The sequence below is a fragment of the Microcaecilia unicolor genome, chromosome 5 (genome assembly GCF_901765095.1).
Source record: "Microcaecilia unicolor chromosome 5, aMicUni1.1, whole genome shotgun sequence".
Taxonomy (NCBI): domain Eukaryota; kingdom Metazoa; phylum Chordata; class Amphibia; order Gymnophiona; family Siphonopidae; genus Microcaecilia; species Microcaecilia unicolor.
Window position 1 is genome coordinate 287,530,068 of NC_044035.1, and position 20,338 is coordinate 287,550,405.

The 20,338-nt window shown below is 43.6% G+C and overlaps 1 protein-coding gene across 2 annotated transcripts; it reads right to left on the bottom strand.

Annotated features, from left to right (window-relative positions):
* Nucleotides 1–1,102: 1,102 nt before the first annotated feature.
* Nucleotides 1,103–19,720, bottom strand: RIOX2 (ribosomal oxygenase 2). Of its 2 annotated transcripts, XM_030204261.1 has the most exons (10): nt 19,645–19,720; nt 15,533–15,961; nt 14,131–14,250; nt 13,386–13,514; nt 12,937–13,040; nt 10,789–10,891; nt 8,464–8,629; nt 8,090–8,178; nt 6,137–6,244; nt 1,103–1,683 (listed from the first exon to the last, which is right to left on the bottom strand). In XM_030204261.1, the coding sequence occupies exons 2-10, from the start codon at nt 15,956–15,958 to the stop codon at nt 1,525–1,527; spliced, it is 1,404 nt and encodes a 467-aa protein (XP_030060121.1). In that variant the 5' UTR covers nt 15,959–15,961; nt 19,645–19,720; the 3' UTR covers nt 1,103–1,524. The 2 variants fall into 2 exon arrangements, with proteins under 2 accessions (XP_030060121.1, XP_030060122.1); XM_030204262.1 differs by lacking the exon at nt 8,090–8,178 and having other exon boundaries at nt 1,597–1,683.
* Nucleotides 19,721–20,338: the final 618 nt, after the last annotated feature.

Consider the following 20,338-nt stretch of genomic DNA (forward strand, 5'->3'; position numbering starts at 1 on the left):
TAAGCTGCCATGTGGAAGAACCTGGATTCTGTTCCCAGCTTGGATTTGCTGATCCTCAGCCTGGGATGCTGTACCGGTAATGTACACAATTATGGGTGTGTGTGTAGGAGGGGGAGCATGCTGTATGATGATGGGATGCCATACTTAAACTAGCTAAAATCAGCAAAAAGAATCAAATTACTTCTACTGCAACTTATAGCTACTTTCCCTCACTTATTTGTGGGAAATGCAGTGAAGACAAATTTTCTTGGCCAAGCTCCTCTTAGGAGGATTGGTGCTCCCATTCTCTGCCTATACCACAATAGGGACAGGTTGTTTGAAATGAATGTCATCTGAAGTAATAGCGTGCCCTCTTCTTAAACGGTACGCATTATGAGAGAAATTCAGTACAGGCTGCCAAAAGCTGGGCGTGCAAGTTTGGAAGCAGATCACAGATCTGTATGTAAACTAACTAGCTAAACAGGATCTACCAATCAATAATTGGGATTAACAAGCATTAAAGTAGCGGTAATTACGAGTTATGTATGGATTCTATAACATATGCCTACATTTCATAGTGCATCTCCAAAGGGGGCATACGTGGGTCAAAGGCACTGGGCACAATGTTATAGAATACCTGCGTCTGCGTGCCTGATACTAGTTGGGCGCCAGCATTTACACCAGCCTTTGGCAGGTGTACGTGCTTGTGTCCAAAGATATGGTGCAAAATGCACAAATTCTGCATCAGCAATTATACATGTAACTGCCGTTATAGAATACTAGCATAAGGTCTAAGCTGTGTGCCTAACTTACTTATACTAGTTCAATGGCTGGTGTAAACGTGTCCAACTGCTGTCAGTTAGGCTCCTAATCGATAGCCCCTGACCTCTTCTATAACATATGCACATGCAACTTTTTATGCCTCTACTTATGCCAAGAATAAAATTGTAACTGCAAATTTATAGAATTAGTGTGTGTGTGTGTGTGGGGGGGGGGGGGGGGGGGGGGGCAGTGTGCCCTCTTTAAGAGCACACTATTAACGACTCTCAGAAATGAAAAAAAAAAAAATTCCCAAATGAACATTTTCTGGGTGCTCATCTGTTACCATAATACAAATAATACTGGGTGTTCCTAACAAAAAGCCCAGGATAAGCCCACTCCTTGCTGTGATATTCAGTATACCACTAACCTAATGGTCAAGCCTACCATAAATGCAGTGCCTCACCCAGGTGTGTGTTGCATATGGTGCTGAAGGCACTTTAAAGTGTGTGTAACGTTTAGACCCTTGAAATGTTTACGTAACAGTTTACATAAAATTTCTGATTGCAAATTAGTACAGACTTGTAATCAAACTACCTTTTATTAATTTTGCTGAAATATTATTGTATGTTATAGACTTATGTAGGCCTTACGCCTTTCTCCTGAGATCAGAGACTAGTAAGAAAAGAAAGCTTTTTCCAGCTCAAAATAGAAATGAAGTCACACATCAGAAAAACAGTCCGTAATAATATTTTGCATGTACACTGCTGATCTTTGTAGCCATGGTTACAGCACCTGGATGAGACTTTCAGCCCATAGTGCCAGCGCAAGGCTCTGTTTATTGGAGTCCGTATTGAGTTTCAGATCTTTAACACAGATCACATCACAGTCCCAAATCTGTCTCAGAGCCTCCAGGTGAGACAGAGGAAAGCGCAACCCATGAACCTACAAGAGAAGGAAACAAAGAATTGGGCATGGCATGGCATGACAAAATCGTTCTACGTACTTGTCTCTTAGCTGGCAGACATGGAGAATCGGCTCCTTGCTGGCTGTTCGGTTTCATGAGGACAGAGAGCGCAGTTCTGAAAACAAATATTGGAAAACATCTACAGAAAAGTGGTGGTGTAGTCAGAAGCCCCCACTGGGATCAATGCAGAAAACCATGTGACTTCTACCGCAAGATAAATGCAAAAATATTCTGTGCTGATGCGATAATCTAATGAAATTTCAAGTGTACCAATTGGGCAAAGCCTACTGGACACAAAGTTCCTGTGATAACAGCGCCTTCACCGTGCACATGGGCAAAGAAAACAAAAATCCCAGTAAACACCTGCACCTGTGCATTAATATTAGCCTTGCAAAAATTTCTTGAACATAAAATTTTGCCAAGACTGATATTCTGGTTCATGCACAGATAAGTGCTGGCCCCTTCATTTTTGTTTGGACATGTGCAAAGTGTTGCTATCTCCCATTCAGTCTTCTAAGTTGCAAGCACTTATTCCAGTTGCAGAAAAAAAGAAAACGAGGCATTTATGTACCCAAAACTGTCATGAACTCTTGTTAGCCAAACCTTCTATGTTGGCCCGGACCTGGCACTAATTTTCTTGCACTGTGCACATATTAAAACTCCCTGTTTATTTCTGTGCATTATAGAGGAATACCTAATGGTCTCATTACCAGTTAATAAAATACTCGGCGTTACAATCGACCGCAACCTTACACTTGAGAGCCAAGTGAACTCCACACAAAGAAAATGTTCCACTCAATGTGGAAACTTAAACGCGTAAAACCTTTCTTCCAGAGGGAAATATTCCATAACCTAATACAATCAATGGTACTAAGCCATGCAGATTATTGCAACAGAATCTATGCGGGATGTAAAGAACAACTCACAAAGAAACTCCAGACCGCTCAAAACACAGCAGCCAGGCTGATATTTGGTAAAACACGATTTGAAGGTGCCAAACCCCTACGAGAAAAATTGCACTGGCTCCCAAAGAACGTATTAACTTCAAAATCACCCTGGTCCACAAAATTATCTACGGCGAAGTCCCAGGCTACATGATAGACCTCATAGGTCTACCAATCAGACATACAACCAGATCATCACGAACATACCTAAACCTCCACTACCCAAACTGCAAAGGATTCAAATACAAAGCAACCTACACATCCAGCTTCTCCTATATAAGCACAAAACTATGGAACTCGCTGTCAAAAGCTGTGAAAACAACCTACGACCATCTAAACTTCAGGAAATCACTAAAAACCAACCTGGTCAAAAAGGCATACCCTACCGACCCAACATAAATGTCTACACTCTGCAATACACAAAACCAAAGCTCGTAATAGACACTATATAACCTCTCCTCTCTTCGATCCCCATTGTAGCTGAACCTTAATCGACCACAACATCACCATGTATTTGTTTCTCTACTGGACTTGGCGAACGCCTTTACGGTACTATGTAAGCCACATAAGCCTGCAAATAGGTGGGAAAATGTGGAATACAAACGTAACAAATAAATAAGTAAACAGGGTGCACCCATATCTACTGCAAGTTAACTACAGTGAAGCCCTTTCTGCACAGAACACTCGTTAACCATGGGCTTCTGCCTGCAGTAGCTTTGTGCATGGGCTCTACTGTGCTTCTAGGCATCTGATTTCAGAATGAACATAAGCTGCATGTAGCAATTGCTCCATCTGCTGGCAAGACCACAGTAGCTCTTCTGATTATTTTTATTTTAATGGCTGGTTGCCCTAGCATCTTTCCCCTCTGTTCCTTACTGAACAGGCTTCCTATGTGCCTGAGGAACAAGCTCTATCTGCTCTGAACAGCAACACATGAGTTTCAGTCCTAGTTAATCATTCCAAGAAAGCAAGATTAAACTTGCATAAGTTTATTTTCAGGTTCTCATCTGCTCGGCACACGAGTTTCAGTCAACTAATTAGGACAGAAACTCATGTGCAGGGCTGATGGGAACCTGAAAACCCATGCAAGTTTAATCTTGTTTTCTTTGAGTGACTTCCTCGTAGATATAACTTGTGTTTTTTGAATTGTGGCTAGATTTGTGCGCTTTTTCAGTGGAATCTTGCAGTTTACAGAGTGCCCTGAGCCCTTAATATCATTTCTTTACAGTTGTCAACACAGACTCTATAGCACTTTGATGAGATAAGCCAATCTAATCCTCAATTTACATATCTTTTTTTACAGGGCTGATGCAAGGACAATAGACACCTGGTAAACCTTCATTCTTGCACACATCTGCCTACCAATAGCAGCTCTGATATACACAAAGGTGAAGCTCAATGTACATAATACACAGATTCTGAAGTTACTTCAGTAACAGCAACACAAAGTCTCCATTATCATGCATGGGTATACATATAAAGTATTGCACACCATGTAAAATGAGTTTATCTTGTTGGGTAGACTGGATGGATCCTACAGGTCTTTATGTGCCATCATTTACTATGTTATGTTACTTTGGAGATAACACAATAACAAAATATATGCTTCCATACCAAAACAGCATTAACCTTCAAGATTCAACCATCAAAATTCCTGTTACACACCAGACCCTAGAATTATCTGTACACCACCTACTGCAGTGATCTTCACTATTTTTCAGCTAGGGCCATATCAACAGAACAATTTCAGTGTGAGAGCCAAAATCATTACTGGACAAAGGAGAGAGCAAACTGGGCAGGGGGAATGAATCATCTTCAAATGACACAGTTGTCCTCTTTCTCCTCTGAAATGGTCAGCCTGGATGCCTAGGTGCATTCAGAATAATTTTTGTAACCTCCGCATATTTTCTCTTGTCCTAAGACCATCCCCCCCAACATTCTCTGTTCCTCAGCTTCTCTCCCAACACAATCTCCTCCAATTCCATCCCATCTAGTCCCAGTCCCCATCCCTCAGCCTTCACCTTTCTGTTTCCACTTCCATCCCTTTCAAGCTGACTGTCCCCTCACCCCTCCCCATTTTTACAATTCTCCAATATTCCACACTGCTCTCTGTTTTATGAGAATAGTACAGGGTATGGGTAATATGTGGCTCGATGGTGCAAAGAGAAAACAGAACAAATATGAATGTAGTACCAGTAGCAAGACTCAGGGGTGAGAGAAAGGTCAGGGAGTCACAGCCAGAGCCAATAGTTGCTGCTGGCCCCTAGGCCTTGCAATAAAGAATACCAAGAGTCAGACTTCTAAGGATCACTACCCTAAAACTAAATTCTAATAAAATACCAAATTTCTGTCACATACACAGATCTGATAAACCTTCACCAAAAAGGGTTACTAACAGGCTCCATTTTTTTTTGAATAATCCAGTCTTGGGTTTACCTCATGGTAGTTCTGTTTTCCTCTCCTGTTTGCTTCATATCCTTCAGTTCCTCCTTGGCCTTTCATTCCCATTCACTCCTCCCCAGCTTGATATATCCCCCGTTTTCACCCACTCTCTGGTCTATCTTTTCTTCCCTTCCAAGCACTCATCTATTTTCTTATGGTTGTCATCTTCTCACAGGTTCAAGGTCCCTCCCCTAACTATGGCCCCTTTCTGCCATCCTTCATTATCCCCATCCCTAATGTCCTTATCCTATCCCAAACCCCCACTGCATCCTATCTACACCATCTCAGGCACACGTCCCTGCCCCACCACCCCATTTGTGTCCCTCACCCTGCCCACCCACTATCCCTTGTAGCTCTCACTCTCCCTGTTACCCCCTCCCCCCATTTAGGGTCTCACTTCACTGCCTCCAGGCCGCTCCATGTATATTTCCTCTCTGTTCCCCACCCCATTTAAACCTTAGGTTTTTCTTCTTTCCCCTTCCTAATGCCAGCTACAGGGACAAAAAGATGCAAGAGGAACAACTCTTATTAGCCCATCAGTTTCCTTTGCAGTGCAGGACCAGCCTCACAGTTGCAGAGGAAACTGATGTGCTAGAGGGATGCATTAGTAATACAGCTGCCAGGGTGATGTTGACAGAATAAACATTTAAAGAAATTGGTGGGAGAAGGGGTGCCAAGGAAGAGCAGCTGATTTGGCACTTTTACTGCCCTAAGAATTGCCTAGACTGCCTAATGGAAGTACCTGCCTTGATTTCCTGCTGTACGATGACTGCTAACAAAAGTCTATTATTTCAGATTCGCATTTTACCAACACTGACAAAGTCTCTTGAAAAAAAAAAATCATCTACACAGTGCAATACAATTCTATCACACTAAGCTAGTGTACAGGTTTTACCCTCCTGAAATTACCTGGCTTTACTAAACCGATGCCTTGACCAGAAGCTCACATCATTTAAACTCTTTTTCATTTGGAATTCAAATGGCAGTGTTAATATAGGAAAAGCTCTCTTACAAACTGTTCGAATAAAAAACCTTCAAAACAAACCTCTGGAGCATTTTCAGAAAGGTGACTCTTCTCAAGTCCCATCATGTGAGTCTCTCGGCTGTTCTTCAATGAGTGATAAACGTAAACCATCATTTCTCGACTCTCTTCCTGAGGTGACAGGAGAGCAGAATTAAGAGGATGTGATGAAAGAGTGCAACGGATCCTGGCACACTCAGAACCAGCAACACCTTTGTCCCAAGAAATCCATGTTATTCAAGAACAGTGCTTCTCGATCCTCCTACAGACATATCTAGCCAATTCAGCTTTCAAGATTACCATACTAAATATGAATGAGATATACTGAAGACTCACTGTATTCAAATCTATGCAAATCTCTCTTGCATATTCATTGTGGTAATCCTAAAAGCCTGACGGGCTAAGTGTGCCTCCAGAAGACAGTTGAGAAGTAATGCCCAAGATGATCTATTACAGCCCCTCTTCTGTGCTTTTACAGAACTGCTCAAAAATAGTACACACAGGAAAGAATTCTATAAATGGTGCCCAAAGTTAGGTGCAGGGAAGAGCCATACTAAACTAGTATTCTGCAAAGGGTGCTCTGCATGGAGAGCCCTTTAAAGAATGCTAGTTTAGCATGGCTCCTGCACCTAGATTTGGGCATGGCACATCTGCTGAAACCTGGTGTAAATGCTGGTGCACAACTAATGGCAGTTGGACACATAGATGACCCTATTCTATAACATTGTGCCTAATTTCTGGGACTGCCAGACTCATCCATGCCTTTTCCCATGGCCATGTCTCCTTTTGAGTTGCGTGTTATAAAATTCAGGCGTGGATTTTATAGAATAGGACGCAGGGCAGACCTGCACATAAACCCAAATGTGTGCCAATTAACACCAATTACTGATTGTCAATGGCACATTCATTAGTCTGTGCGTGGATCGGTGACCAAATTTTGGCGACCTGTATAGAAGCAAGGGGAAAGTGCACTATTAGGAACTGATGTACCAAGCTTCTCAAGGAAAGTAAAACTGCATCTCTTCAACAAACGAGAGTGGTATGGCATCATTATTGATTTATCAAGGAAAAAAAAATAGAAGTGGCATCACCAAGAAGGGGAAAATAAAGAAGTGGTGTAACGTATTTTCATCAACTCATGCAGGCGCGTGCAAGTGGCCAACGTGAGCTGAAGACAGGAATCTGCCTGTGGTGTAAATGACAAGATGCAGTATTTTCAACAGTCTACGCTTGTGAAAACAGAAGGTGGTGGCTGCAGCCAGGAGAATGAACGAACATATCTGCAAGAGAAGAGACAGGTAGGGATGATGGTTGGGAAGTGTTGGGTCAATGTGGTGGGCTTTTAGAAAGAAAGAGAGACTAGTGGGAAGAGGATAGGAACAATGATAAAGACTGAGAATTATGGTGAGAAAGAGGTGGATGAGAGTACTGGTCATTTATTTGGGAGGGGGAAGAAGGAGAGTATAATTCTTGCCTCCAACCTTGCCAGTCAAAGATAAAGCACTCTGTTACAGTAAATTATGGTTTTGTGGTTCTAGATGTGTGAATGGCTGATCATCCTTTATTAAGCAATTTTCCCATACACACAAAATGGGTAAAAATGGCAACATTGGGAAAGGGAACGAGGATGGGATTTGATATACAACCTTTCTATGGTTAGAATCAAAGCGGATTATATACAGATACTTATTTTGTACCAAGCGCAATGGGGAGGGTTAAGTGACTTGCCCAGAGTTACAAGCAGCTGCAGCAGAAATCAAACCTGGTTCCCTTGGTTCTCAATGCACTGCACTAACAACTAGGCTACTCCTCCACTGCATACTGGCCTTTGAGAACCTTCCTCTGGGTTAACATTACAACCAGGGATTTCAAACAGACGGTACAAATATTGGTACTTTACATTTTCTGTTCCTTCTTTCCTACATCCCAAGCATTCCCCTCCTTCCCCCCAAGTACAGCCTGAGATACCCTACTTACAGAGCTGACTTGACTCGGTTCCAGAGTAATTAAAGCATAGTCTTTGAACTGTAGCTTGATTTTACTCTCTAACTGTGGTACCTTCCCACCTACAAAGAGAAAATATGCACATATTTAGCTAAAGCACAGTTACACCTTACAACGTGGTACCAATTTAAGATTTCTTCTAACAGATCAGGTCAAGACAGCAGATTCTAGAGCTTGTGAAGATCCCAAGTTTGGTTCTATTATTGTTACCACCAAAGTTGGACTTAGTACTTCCACTATTCCTACATCACCACTGTTCCTGGACTGGTGACAACTCCCTAGCTGTGTTCCAAGAATGTTATGCCACTTTCCATGCTGCGTGCAATGTTTATATGCTTTCATTTTACCTGGTACCAGTAAGCTGTGGTCACTGATCAAGAAAGGGGGTAATCTGTTCATAATGAAGTCCTTCTTCATGAACGATGACTGCAGCTCCTTTTTACCTTCCAGTCTATCTGCTAGACTCCGTAGAAGGCCACCTAACCTCTGGGATGATTCTTCCGTATCCACCTGCTGAAGTCCAGGGAACACCAAAACATGAACCTTGATATACGTGGGAAAGTGCTACATCAGGCACATAGGGGTAAATTCTATAAAATGGCACCCAAATTTAGGCAACAGGAAAAATCCACCCCAAACATTATTCCCACTACCAACTTTGGGTGCAAGAACTTACCCTTGCTGAAACCTGATATAAATCCTGGTGAACAAGTTGGGCATGTAACCCCAGTATTCTATAACACTGCACCTAAATATTGAGAATGCCCCTAACCCGCCCATGGCCACACCCTCTTTTGTACATAAGTACATAAGTAATGCCATACTGGGAAAAGACCAAGGGTCCATCGAGCCCAGCATCCTGTCCACGACAGCGGCCAATCCAGGCCAAGGGCACCTGGCAAGCTTCCCAAACGTACAAACATTCTATACATGTTATTCCTGGAATTTTGGAGTTTTCCAAGTCCGTTTAGTAGCGGTTTATGGACTTGTCCTTTAGGAAACCGTCCAACCCCTTTTTAAACTCTGCTAAGCTAACCGCCTTCACCACTTTCTCCGGCAACGAATTCCAGAGTTTAATTACACGTTGGGTGAAGAAAACTTTTCTCCGATTTGTTTTAAATTTACTACACTGTAGTTTCATCGCATGCCCCCTAGTCCTAGTATTTTTGGAAAGCGTGAACAGACGCTTCACATCCACCTGTTCCACTCCACTCATTATTTTATATACCTCTATCATGTCTCCCCTCAGCCGTCTCTTCTCCAAGCTGTATAGCCCTAGCCTCCTTAGTCTTTCTTCATAGGGAAGTTGTCCCATCCCTGCTATCATTTTAGTCGCCCTTCGCTGCACCTTTTCCAATTCTACTATATCTTTCTTGAGATGCGGCGACCAGAATTGAACACAATACTCAAGGTGCGGTCGCACCATGGAGCGATACAACGGCATTATAACATCCTCACACCTGTTTTCCATACCTTTCCTGATAATACCCAACATTCTATTCGCTTTCTTAGCCGCAGCAGCACACTGAGCAGAAGGTTTCAGTGTGTTATCGACGACGACACCCAGATCCCTTTCTTGGTCCGTAACTCCTAACGTGGAACCTTGCATGACGTAGCTATAATTCGGGTTCTTTTTTCCCACATGCATCACCTTGCACTTGCTCACATTAAACATCATCTGCCATTTAGCCGCCCAGTCTCCCAGTCTCGTAAGTTCCTCTTGTAATTTTTCACAATCCTGTCGCGATTTAACGACTTTGAATAACTTTGTGTCATCAGCAAATTTAATTACCTCGCTAGTTACTCCCATCTCTAAATCATTTATAAATATATTAAAAAGCAGCGGTCCTAGCACGGACCCCTGAGAAACCCCACTAACTACCCTTCTCCATTGTGAATACTGCCCATTTAACCCCACTCTCTGTTTCCTATCCTTCAACCAGTTTTTAATTCACAATAGGACATTTCCTCCTATCCCATGGGTTGTATGTGAGACATTTTGGGCACACAGCGTTCTAGAATAGCATATAGGCAGATGTGTGCGTAAACCCAAATTAGGGCCAATTAACACCAATTGGTTAATTGAACCCAACTAATTAGTTTAGCGATCATCTGGGCTCCGTGCCCAAATTTAGGCACCCAACTTTGGGCAACCTATATAGAATCAGAGGGATAAGGCGCGATTTTATAAGTGGGCACCTCCATGTAATTGTCCCAATGCTAGATCGGGGAGAGTCTATTCTATAATGGCATGAGTGCCCTGATTCTGTTATAGAATATTAGCGCAACCTGGCACTAGTACATTTAAGCACTAAAAAAATTTCTTGTTAGAGCAGTTTTTTGGTATTAGGTTACTCTGTTTGCTCTAATACACTGCTATCTGTCCGGTTGGATTATATTCGCATAATGCCTAAAAATGGCAAGGGTGTACGTAACTTACAGTATCCTCTAAGTGGCAGCACCATCCATGCCCCTCCCATGCTCTGAGCACTCCCCTTGCATTCACATGTGATGCCACTTACAGAACAGCACGTAGGTGATCAGCTCACCTTTACGTGCATAGGTGGACACTTACTCACGAAAGTGCAGGTGCTCTGTACATTCACTCATGCAAGTGGTGCTTAAATGTGGCTACCCAGTCAGAGAATTAGGGAGATAGTGTCACTGTTTACCATAAGCAGTTGTCTTGGCACCCCTCTGCGCAGCTCCAAAACGTCCTTCATTGCATCAAAGACAAGGCCAGGAATCACATCCAAGATAAAATCTCCCCAAGAACTGCAAAACAAACAGAACAGTTACAGAACTCATACAGAGAACAATAGCACCAGCTATGACCCACTCCCTCCGCAGCAGCCTATATGATCTCTTTTCCCAAAACAGCTTTTACAGGCAGATATTCTCAATAGGTGAAGATCTGTAAATCCACCCACCATTGGACAGAGGGACGATGGGGTACTGCGTTCAAGTTAAACCTCCTGATTGTCATGCTGGTTTGTAATGAGCTACTCCTCTTTGGATTTAGTGGTCCAGCAGTTCTATTTTGCTCCTTTGCATTTCCAGCTCAGTTGGAAAACTCTGTAAGAGGTTATAGTACCATAGGCCTTCATTGTTTTCCCTATTTTAACCCTCTCCCCTTTCAGCCTGGTTCAGTCATCACAATCAATCAGTCTGCAGGCAACAGAAACTCTCTCTACTGCCTGGTACATCAGTATCCCAAGTCTGGTCATGTGGAGGATAATTCTAGAACAGGGCACCTACTACAGGCACTGGTAATGGTGCCTATTTTAAGTCTATTCTTTAAGAAAGATAGGCACCTAGGACATATGGCAAAGAACGCACATACATCAAGGTGCAGCAGCTTACACCAGCCCTATAGCTGGTGTAACAGCCCATGCCTAGATGTATGCATGAACACACAAATTGTATTTTATAATTTGCACTCGCACATCTGCGCTCAACCCATGTGCACACCCATCTGCAATACAGGTGCCTTCAAAGCAAGGTGCGTACAGAATCACCCCTTAACTGTTGCTACTCTGATAGCAAGGACTCTTGTTTTTCATAAGATGTAAGTCCTGTCTGTGCAGCAAACTTACAGCACAGACTTGGCCAATGGGCAGGACTCATTACGTTATTTCTTTTCAATCAATGTTAACTAAATTTGTGATAAGCTGAGGTGGTCTGTTTCTGGCTGCTGTGTCTGCAAGCATGTAAGGACAGAGTCCATACCGAGCAAAGGGCTCTTTGACAATGTTGCACATGATTTATTTTATTACATTTTTATACCATACTATCTATACAGTAATTAAAATCCAAGGCTTGACAATCAAATAAGTACATCATATTTTAATAGAATGGGTGTGTACTTATGAGGCACACATGACTTTCAATGTTACAACCAGGAAATGCTCTATTAATTGCATAAAAAGCTATTAATCCATTTTGCAATATGCTTTTAAAATGTTAGATCTGTTGAGTATAATAGGCAGTTGCCCAATACATAGAACCTGGCCACTGAACAGATGTCCCACAACGTGTTTTGAAAACAACTGAAAGACCATTTAATTTGGACAAGCATTTCCTCAGGCTTTGGCATAACCAATGATATTTTTAAATCATATAATTTGGTAACTTAATGCTCAGCTTCTCAACCCAATCCTCAGGGCACACCAAGTCCCATCAGGTTTCCAGGATATCCACAATGAATAAGCATGAGATAGATTTGCATACCAAGGAGAAAATACATGCAAATCTATCTCGTGCATATTCATTGTGGATATCCAGAAAACCTGATGGGACTTGGTGTGCACCGAGGACTGGGTTGAGAAAGTTTGACTTAAATGTACTAACTTAGAACAGGGGTAGGCAACTCCGGTCCTCGAGAGCCGCAGGCAGGTCAGGTTTTCAGGATATCCATAATGAATATGCAGGAGATAGATTTGCATATCATGGAGGCAGTGCTTGCAAATCAATCTCCTGCATATTCATTGTGGATATCCTGAAAACCTGACCTGCCTGCGGCTCTCGAGGGCCGGAGTTGCCTACCCCTGACTTCGAAGAAACGTTAACTTGATGGTTATTTACTTACTTTTTTTTTTGTCTGACTTTTATTTGATTTAAATTATGTATGTTTTATTGTTACCCACCAAGAATTATACACTGGTGGCCTACAAATTGCTTTTTGTGTTAGCAAAAACTGTAGACCGGAATTTGAAAAATGGAATATATACTGAAGAGAGAGGAATTTTCTGCAGAGAGAATTGTTATTATGTGTAGTCCAGGTTTAGTCATACAGCTCTTGGCACCGTGCCAGGCCCCACCTATTCTGGTAGGTGCTGATGGTGAGATGAGTAGCATGGAGACCTCCCGCAGGGGTGTCTGCCTGATGGATGGTCCCCCGGGGAAAATACAAGAAGTCTCCTGGCTGCAAAGATAAGAGAATTTCTGAGTGAGGTTCATGACTGTCACGATATATGCAAAATTGTAAATAAAAACCATGTTCTATAATTACTTTAGAGGCCATTATGTGCAAATTTGACCCATCTGGAGATACTGCCCCTGAGCACCTGCTTACTGAGGGTGACAGCAAGTGCTACTCTCAGGTCTTACAATTTGCTATGGGACATGAAGCAGCCTTCTTCCCAGCGTATTCATGTGGTCAAAGGTAAAGTCAAGGTCAGGAACCCAGGAGGCATCAGCCCAAAGAGGAAATACTGCTACTGCTCATTTTTGTGCACTTCATAGATTTTAAATGAACCAGTGATAGTACCTTTAGCATAAATTCATGTGTAGGGTTCCCGATGCAGCTCTCAGATTCCACATTGTATTCTCGCGCTAGTGGGACTGTCGGTCTGTAAAGACGCCAGTGCTTCTGGCCCTCCAGCTGAAAGATGAAGACCTGTGGAGCAGCACATGGTGACGTAGCGGAAAGGGCTCGTTGCTGCCTGCGAGGTAAACCTTCCCAGAAAGACACAAGACAAAGAAAGGCAGATCTCTAGCAAACGCTCCATTACTGGGGCAAAGGAAATGGAAGACCCCGCCAGCAGTTCTGTCTAGTGCAGGATCAAGGGTCATAGATTTGATTGTAGTACAATTAAAGTAGTTTACATTTTTATAATAAGCAGGTACTTTTCTCTGTCCCTATTGGGCTCACAATCTAAGTGATTTTTGTACCTGGAACATAGCAGCCCTATTTTTTATTTTTTGGTAGACAGATTTCTCTTTATTGGGATAGGAAGTATATAGTCACTGTGGCAAAGATCAGTATGACGCTTCCCTAACCAAGTCAGTGGCAGGGATCAATGCACCCAATGAACAAAAGGAGAAAGCATAAATGAGCCACTGACAGACACCACATACTAGGGCAGACTGTAAAGCACTGTGTTCTAGATAGGAAGCTGCAACAAAAGTATAGGATGTCTGGAACTCGCTAGATTTAACTTTGTTTAAAAAAAAAAAAACCCTCCTTCAGAATATTGCATTAAGGAAAAAACTAAAAATAACCAGTCTCTTACCTCCACATCATCGTAGTGAGGAGGCAATCCCTGAGCTGCTGGAGGAGTGATGTAAACATTGGAGCCAACCAAGGATCCAAAGAAGCATTCCAGCTGTGCCTGCAGCTGCCACAGCTGGTCCTGTTAGAAGAGGAAAGCAGCCGCTGTAAGCATACGAGGGCACGCCTCATTCTGCAACTAAAACATCTGTGCACCAAGGGCAGAACAAATGAATAATTGGACCCAAAGATCATTTCTACAAAATTTACCTGAAAAATCAGGGAGATTTCCAGACAAGAAAGAGAGAAATCCATTTATAAAGGGAATGAAATATGGAAGAAAATTAGACTACTGTGTCCCTTCCTTTCCAAGTGTGCCAAGGACGTAGGCAAAAGTCAAATTTTTTTGTGTTTGGGGGTATACACATTTCTTCTCAGTTCTTCTCTGCCCCCCCCCCCCCCCCTCAATGGCAGCATTAAAGCCTTCCTACCTTTGCCAGTGGTAAAGTCCAAGCCCCACCAATCAAAGAGGTCCGCTGCCCAGGCAGCATTGGAGGGGGCTTGGGCAAAGGACCTCTTCAGCTGGCGGGGTTTGGTCATCCCTGTCAGCTATTCCACAGTTGCAATAATTTTGGAGGGGGCTTATGCCCACGTCCTCTCATGGTTTTGCCACTGAGGTGAGCTGAGAATTGTATCCTGGCCACGGTGATTTTTTTTTTTTTTTAATTACCGTATTTTTCGGACTATAAGACGCACTTTTTTCCCCCAAAATTTGGGAGGAAAATGGGGGGTGCGTCTTATAGTCCGAAGGTAGCGTTTTTGGACCTCCGTCCCGTACTTACACGATTCCATGTTCCCTGGTGGTCTAGTGACGTCGGGGCAGGAAAGAGCCCCCTCTTTCCTGCCCATCGCGCTGCTCTCCGTGCTCCTCAATGCTTTCTGACGGTCTCGGCGATATTCAAAATGATTTTGAATATCGCCGAGACCGTCAGAAAGCATTGAGGAGCACGGAGAGCAGCGCGATGGGCAGGAAAGAGGGGCTCTTTCCTGCCCCGACGTCACTAGACCACCAGGGAACATGGAATCGTGTAAGTACGGGACGGAGGTCCAAAACTCGGACAAGACGCACCGGAGCACCTAGGTTTTAGAGGAGGGAAAAAGGAAATTTTTTTTTTCCTATTTCCCTCCTCTAAAACCTAGGTGCGTCTTATGGTCCGGTGCGTCTTATAGTCCGAAAAATACGGCATTTGTACCCCGCGGTTTCCCACTCATGGCAGGCTCAATGCGGCAGGCAATGGAGGGTTAAGTGACTTGCCCAGAGTCACAAGGAGCTGCCTGTGCCGGGAATCGAACTCAGTTCCTCAGTTCCCCAAGACCAAAGTTCACCACCCTAACCACTAGGCCACTCCTCCACTGTAGCTTACCTTGAACCTCTGAGGTTGGTGAAATTGTATTGTGGCTTTCTTCTGATCAAAATCCTTTTTCAGCTGCCCATAGCTAACTTTGCCCTCTTTATTTAGGATTTTCTTCTTCCCATTCACACAGCGGCAAACATTGAGATCTCTTCCATAATAAATGCCCTGGCTGCAGAGTGCCTTCAGATCTGTCACCTGGAAGAGGGCCTGGTAGAAGGCTGACATATTATGGTCATCTCTCTGGATGAGTAGGGGTTTCTTTTCCCAGTAATGCTGAAAGAATTCTTCACAGCTGATAGGAAAGATCAAACTTGAAAAGAGACTGGCCGGGCTCTCAAAGTTCAGAGATGGAAGGGTGCATGCTGCCTGTAGCCTGGCTTGTTTGCAAGGCACAGGATCATCTCTCTCAGTGGTCTTCAGCCCCTTCTTTGGCATTTCCTGTACAAATCACAAGATTAGAAATATTTAAAACCTATTATTTTTTCTCTAATCAGAACTACCCAAAATTGTGGAAAGGTGCTCCACTGGGCATCATTATCCTGTGCTGCCTGAGGGTTGCACATTTTTTGCTGCTGCAAAAATTGGGATCATGACCTCAGAAAGATTTCAGAGCACTACTCTAGATTCAAAACAATCAATTAAAAAATGAGGTGGTCAATATTCAATGGTACAGCAATTGCAGAAAGTTAAACACTCGTTTAAATTCATGCAGATGCTCGATGGTATTACCCATTTAAATAGCAATGTCTACAAGCTACAACTACTACTATTTAACATTTCTAAAGCGCTACCAGGGTTACGCAGCACTATACAATTTAACAAAGAAGGTCAGTCCCTGCTCAAAGGAGCTTACAATCTTTTTGCCAAGCTCCAGAACACCCTGAAATCCTGCCTGCAATAAAACAAATAACTTCTGGCTGTTTAGCAACTTAAACATTCAGAAAGTAATCTTTCCATGAACCAGCATTTCTGTCTGGGGACAAAATAATTTTCCGAAAATTTAACAGAGTAGGATGAAACTTAGCATGAGGGAAAACCAGTAAAAACGAACAGTGAGTATGGAAATGGGCCAAATTGCACTGGGTGTTCCAAAAATAAAACCCTCCCAAAAAGGAGGCACAAAGCATTTTTATAGGAGAAAGAGTTCCAGAGATTCTTAGCAGATAATACTTAACGGAATGAGATGAAACATGGAATGTAGGAAAAAAAAACAATAAAAAGGCAAAATGAGTTTGAATACAGGCCAAACGCACCAGGGGTTCCAGTGAAATGAGGTCCCAAAATATGGCCCAATTCATTTTTTATGGGAATAGGAGTTCCAGCTTCTGTAGCATAGAAACTTGCACAAACAAACACAGCTGTTAAGAAAACAGTACAAAGCACTTTAATGGTGGAATTCCCTCTTCTTCCAAATCCCCAAACTGCCCAACCCCCACCCAACAACCTAATCCCTCGCAAATGCCCCACTCCCCCCAAATACCCCCACAGTCTAAAAATCACCCCCCATATCTACACAACCCCTTCACCACCCCGTAAACGGTCTATCTCCAGAACTACCAGCCTGCAAACTGCTCTATCTCCCAAAACTGCCCCCTGCAACTTTTACACCACCTCTAAACTGCCCTATTCCTTAAAACTACCTCCTACACACTCACTTCCCAAAAAACTACCCCTCAACTGCCCAAAAAGCCTGTAAAATTGCCCCACCAACCAAACCTATCCCTCCACAACTACCCCACCCTCAAAACTAATCCCATATAAACTACATCACTACAGCTCCTTGGCCCAGATGATCAAAAGCAAACAAGGGCACTAGAGGCCATTAGCACCAGACTAGCACCTGCGTTTACCTGTGCCCAAGGATCAGAGCGGTGAGCTCGTGAAACAACGCACTCACCGGCTCTGATTGCTAACTGTGTGCAAATGCATGTAAATGAGGGTCTCCCGCATTCCTCCCTTATGATAAGCAGGCAGCATGTGAAACAAGGGCGCTGTTCCCACTGCAAATTGTACACAAGCTTGGAGCAGGCGTTTGGGTTTGCCAAGGGAGGAATGGGGGAGACCCACAAAAGAGGTTTGACAGGTCTAGGATTTTCTCCCAGACTTATCAAGCCTAAGCTGGCCTCCCCCAAACACAAGGCCTGGAGGTCCAGTGGACTTCCACGTCCCCCCCCCAAATGAAAAACACTTGGTCTAGTGGGACCGCTAGCCCCCACCCCCAACACTAACAAGACCCTGGTTGTCCAGTGGGACTGCTAACCCGTCACACCCACTCTGGCACCCCACCCCCCACCCACCCACCTCAAAGTTGGTGGAGGGACTAGCACTTCCCTCCCTCCTCTGCGGGTGCCTCCTCAAAATGGCAATGAACTAGGAGGGGCTTAACTTGCATATAAGGGTTAAGACCTGCCTAATGCATCTCAGAAAGCTACATAGAGCTGCTGACTGCACAGCTTCTAAGCTTTTCACATAAATTACAGCCAAAATTTAGCAATTGAGTATGCAAATTAATGCTGAATTAAAATTGTAGTGCAATCTATAGCTTATTATAAAATGCCCCCTCTTCCTATCAGTGCATGAGCAATTACTATCTCACCCTCTGGCAGGAAGGCGGATGGGTCATAAAAAATAAATTTGCTGGTGTTTAGAGGCACCCCCTCCTTCTCCCAGGCTTAACAAAAAGTCAGTGGTGTCTAGCTGCACTCCCACCCTGACCCACCCAGAAGCAGCAGCAATGCCTACTTGCTGGTGACTCTACACCATCATCTTGGACAACAGAAGTGTATGACTCCCATGTTGCATCCTGTAATATGCCAGGCGGAGGTCGGTCTGCCAAATAAAGGAAGTTTTCTGGGCTGATACTATCAAGTGAGGGAAAAATTGCCTTATGTGGCAGATTGACCTTGCTCAGTTCATCCCAGGACGTACTGCACAGGATCAGGAGCTACCATTTTCTAAGATGGAGGCAAGAACAAGTAGGAATCATTCCTGCCCCTTCAAGGTATGCCGAAGGGGGGGGGGGGGGGGCAGTGCTACACATCAGGGAATTTTGTTTTTAATCGGTTTAGATTGGGGAGGGGGGGTTCCACTAGACACCAGAGAACTATTTTTTAAGTTGGGGAAGGGTCAAGGGAGAAGGAGGGGTGCTATTTAATTTAGGATTACCAGGGACTTTTTTTTTGTGTGTGAGGATCAAGGGGGTGGATAATCAGAGGATCTAGGGCCTGTTTAGAAAGGCATGCTAGCGTTCTTTAGCATGCGCTGTGTAGACACCCACAGTATTCCTATGGGCACCTACATAATGCGTGCTGAAGAACACTAGTGCATGTTTGTTACAGGGTCCCTAGCATCAGAGGATCTTGAGAAGGGAGAGGGGATTGTGGGTCTGCGAGGCCCAGAGAGGTGCTTCTTAGCTTTTCTGCCCTGATGCAGAGAGCATACTAGCCTTTTTACAGTGCCTCAAACCGTATTTTAATATATTGTGCACCAATGTCCACCATGTGAACTAAATCCTGTGCTATGGTTCACGTACAACTGTCATTAACCATTCACTGCTGCTCACAGTAGCTGTCTGCATCGGCTTCTGTACCCTTCCCACTGTGAAATAAGAAGGTGATGCAAATATTGTCACCTTGCCATCACAGCGGGTACTGTAACCTCATGGCAGTCAACAAACTTTGCATAGCTTCAACACTAGAGCGTTACAGGAGAAAGGGGGTTGCGGAACTCCCGCGAGGATGGAATAAGTTGCTACAGGATTCCCGCAGGAGTACAGTCAAAATCTCTGGTGGTGATTCCAGAATACGATTTAGAATACACCGAGGCAGACAATTGGAGCACCAGAATGAAGCTTGTAAGGTATGGAGAAGGCAGCTGGAGCTCTAGAATGAGCCTTGCTCCGATTTGGAACAAAGATACCAACGCAATAGGCTGCTCGCACACATTGAGCATCTCTCTTTACATTCATCCGGGGACCGGTCTCTCCCTCCTCGTGGTCTGCCATCTGTCCCTCTCACTTCCGCACTCCTCGTTCTAGCAAATCTTGACTCTCACTGTCCGCAATCCGGCACCTGTCTCTACAACACACCATCACCATCAAACTCATACCAGAAATTACCCACCAACGATTCTGCAGCTTTCCTTCTCCGGTACACCGTCCCCTATAACAAAACTTTTCTTTAGTCCTGCTGCCTTGCCGGAAACAGGAAGTTGATCAGAAAAGGCCGTCATTGCGCAAGGAGGTTAGATTGAACCGGCATGATGTCACAACGCTGAAGCCAGTTAAGTAAAACTCCCTTTCCCTCTCCTCCGCGCAGCCGTCATCCTCGTTTATTCACAACAAAGCAAGCAAACCTATGAACTTATTGTATCCACATTGTTGTTCTGGTATCATATTTATTGATTTCATTTATATTTTCAAACATGCCATCTTGTACAGCATACGGATGTATACAGAAGAAATATTGGTTTCATCTGTTAGAGTAGTAAATCTAAATGGTAAATCATAGTGTCATTTGGAGCCTAGGAGCTGGTTAAAGAGACTCGTGCACAGATGTTTTCACCTAGTAAAGGGCCACCAAAACAGACATCATGTTATGAGAATCTGGTGCTTAAAAATAAGGCTTACTATTTATACAATTTAAAAAAAAGCATTAATTAGGATGAAACCTAGGAGCATTTAACATCTTTTTTTTTTCCCGTGCCTACATCAAAAGAAAAAGATGGCATGTGGGAACTTGCTCCTTTTGTTCTGTGGAATGCAGTGGTGTATTATAAAAATGCACTTGCCTTTTTTATTACTACTATTTCACAGGT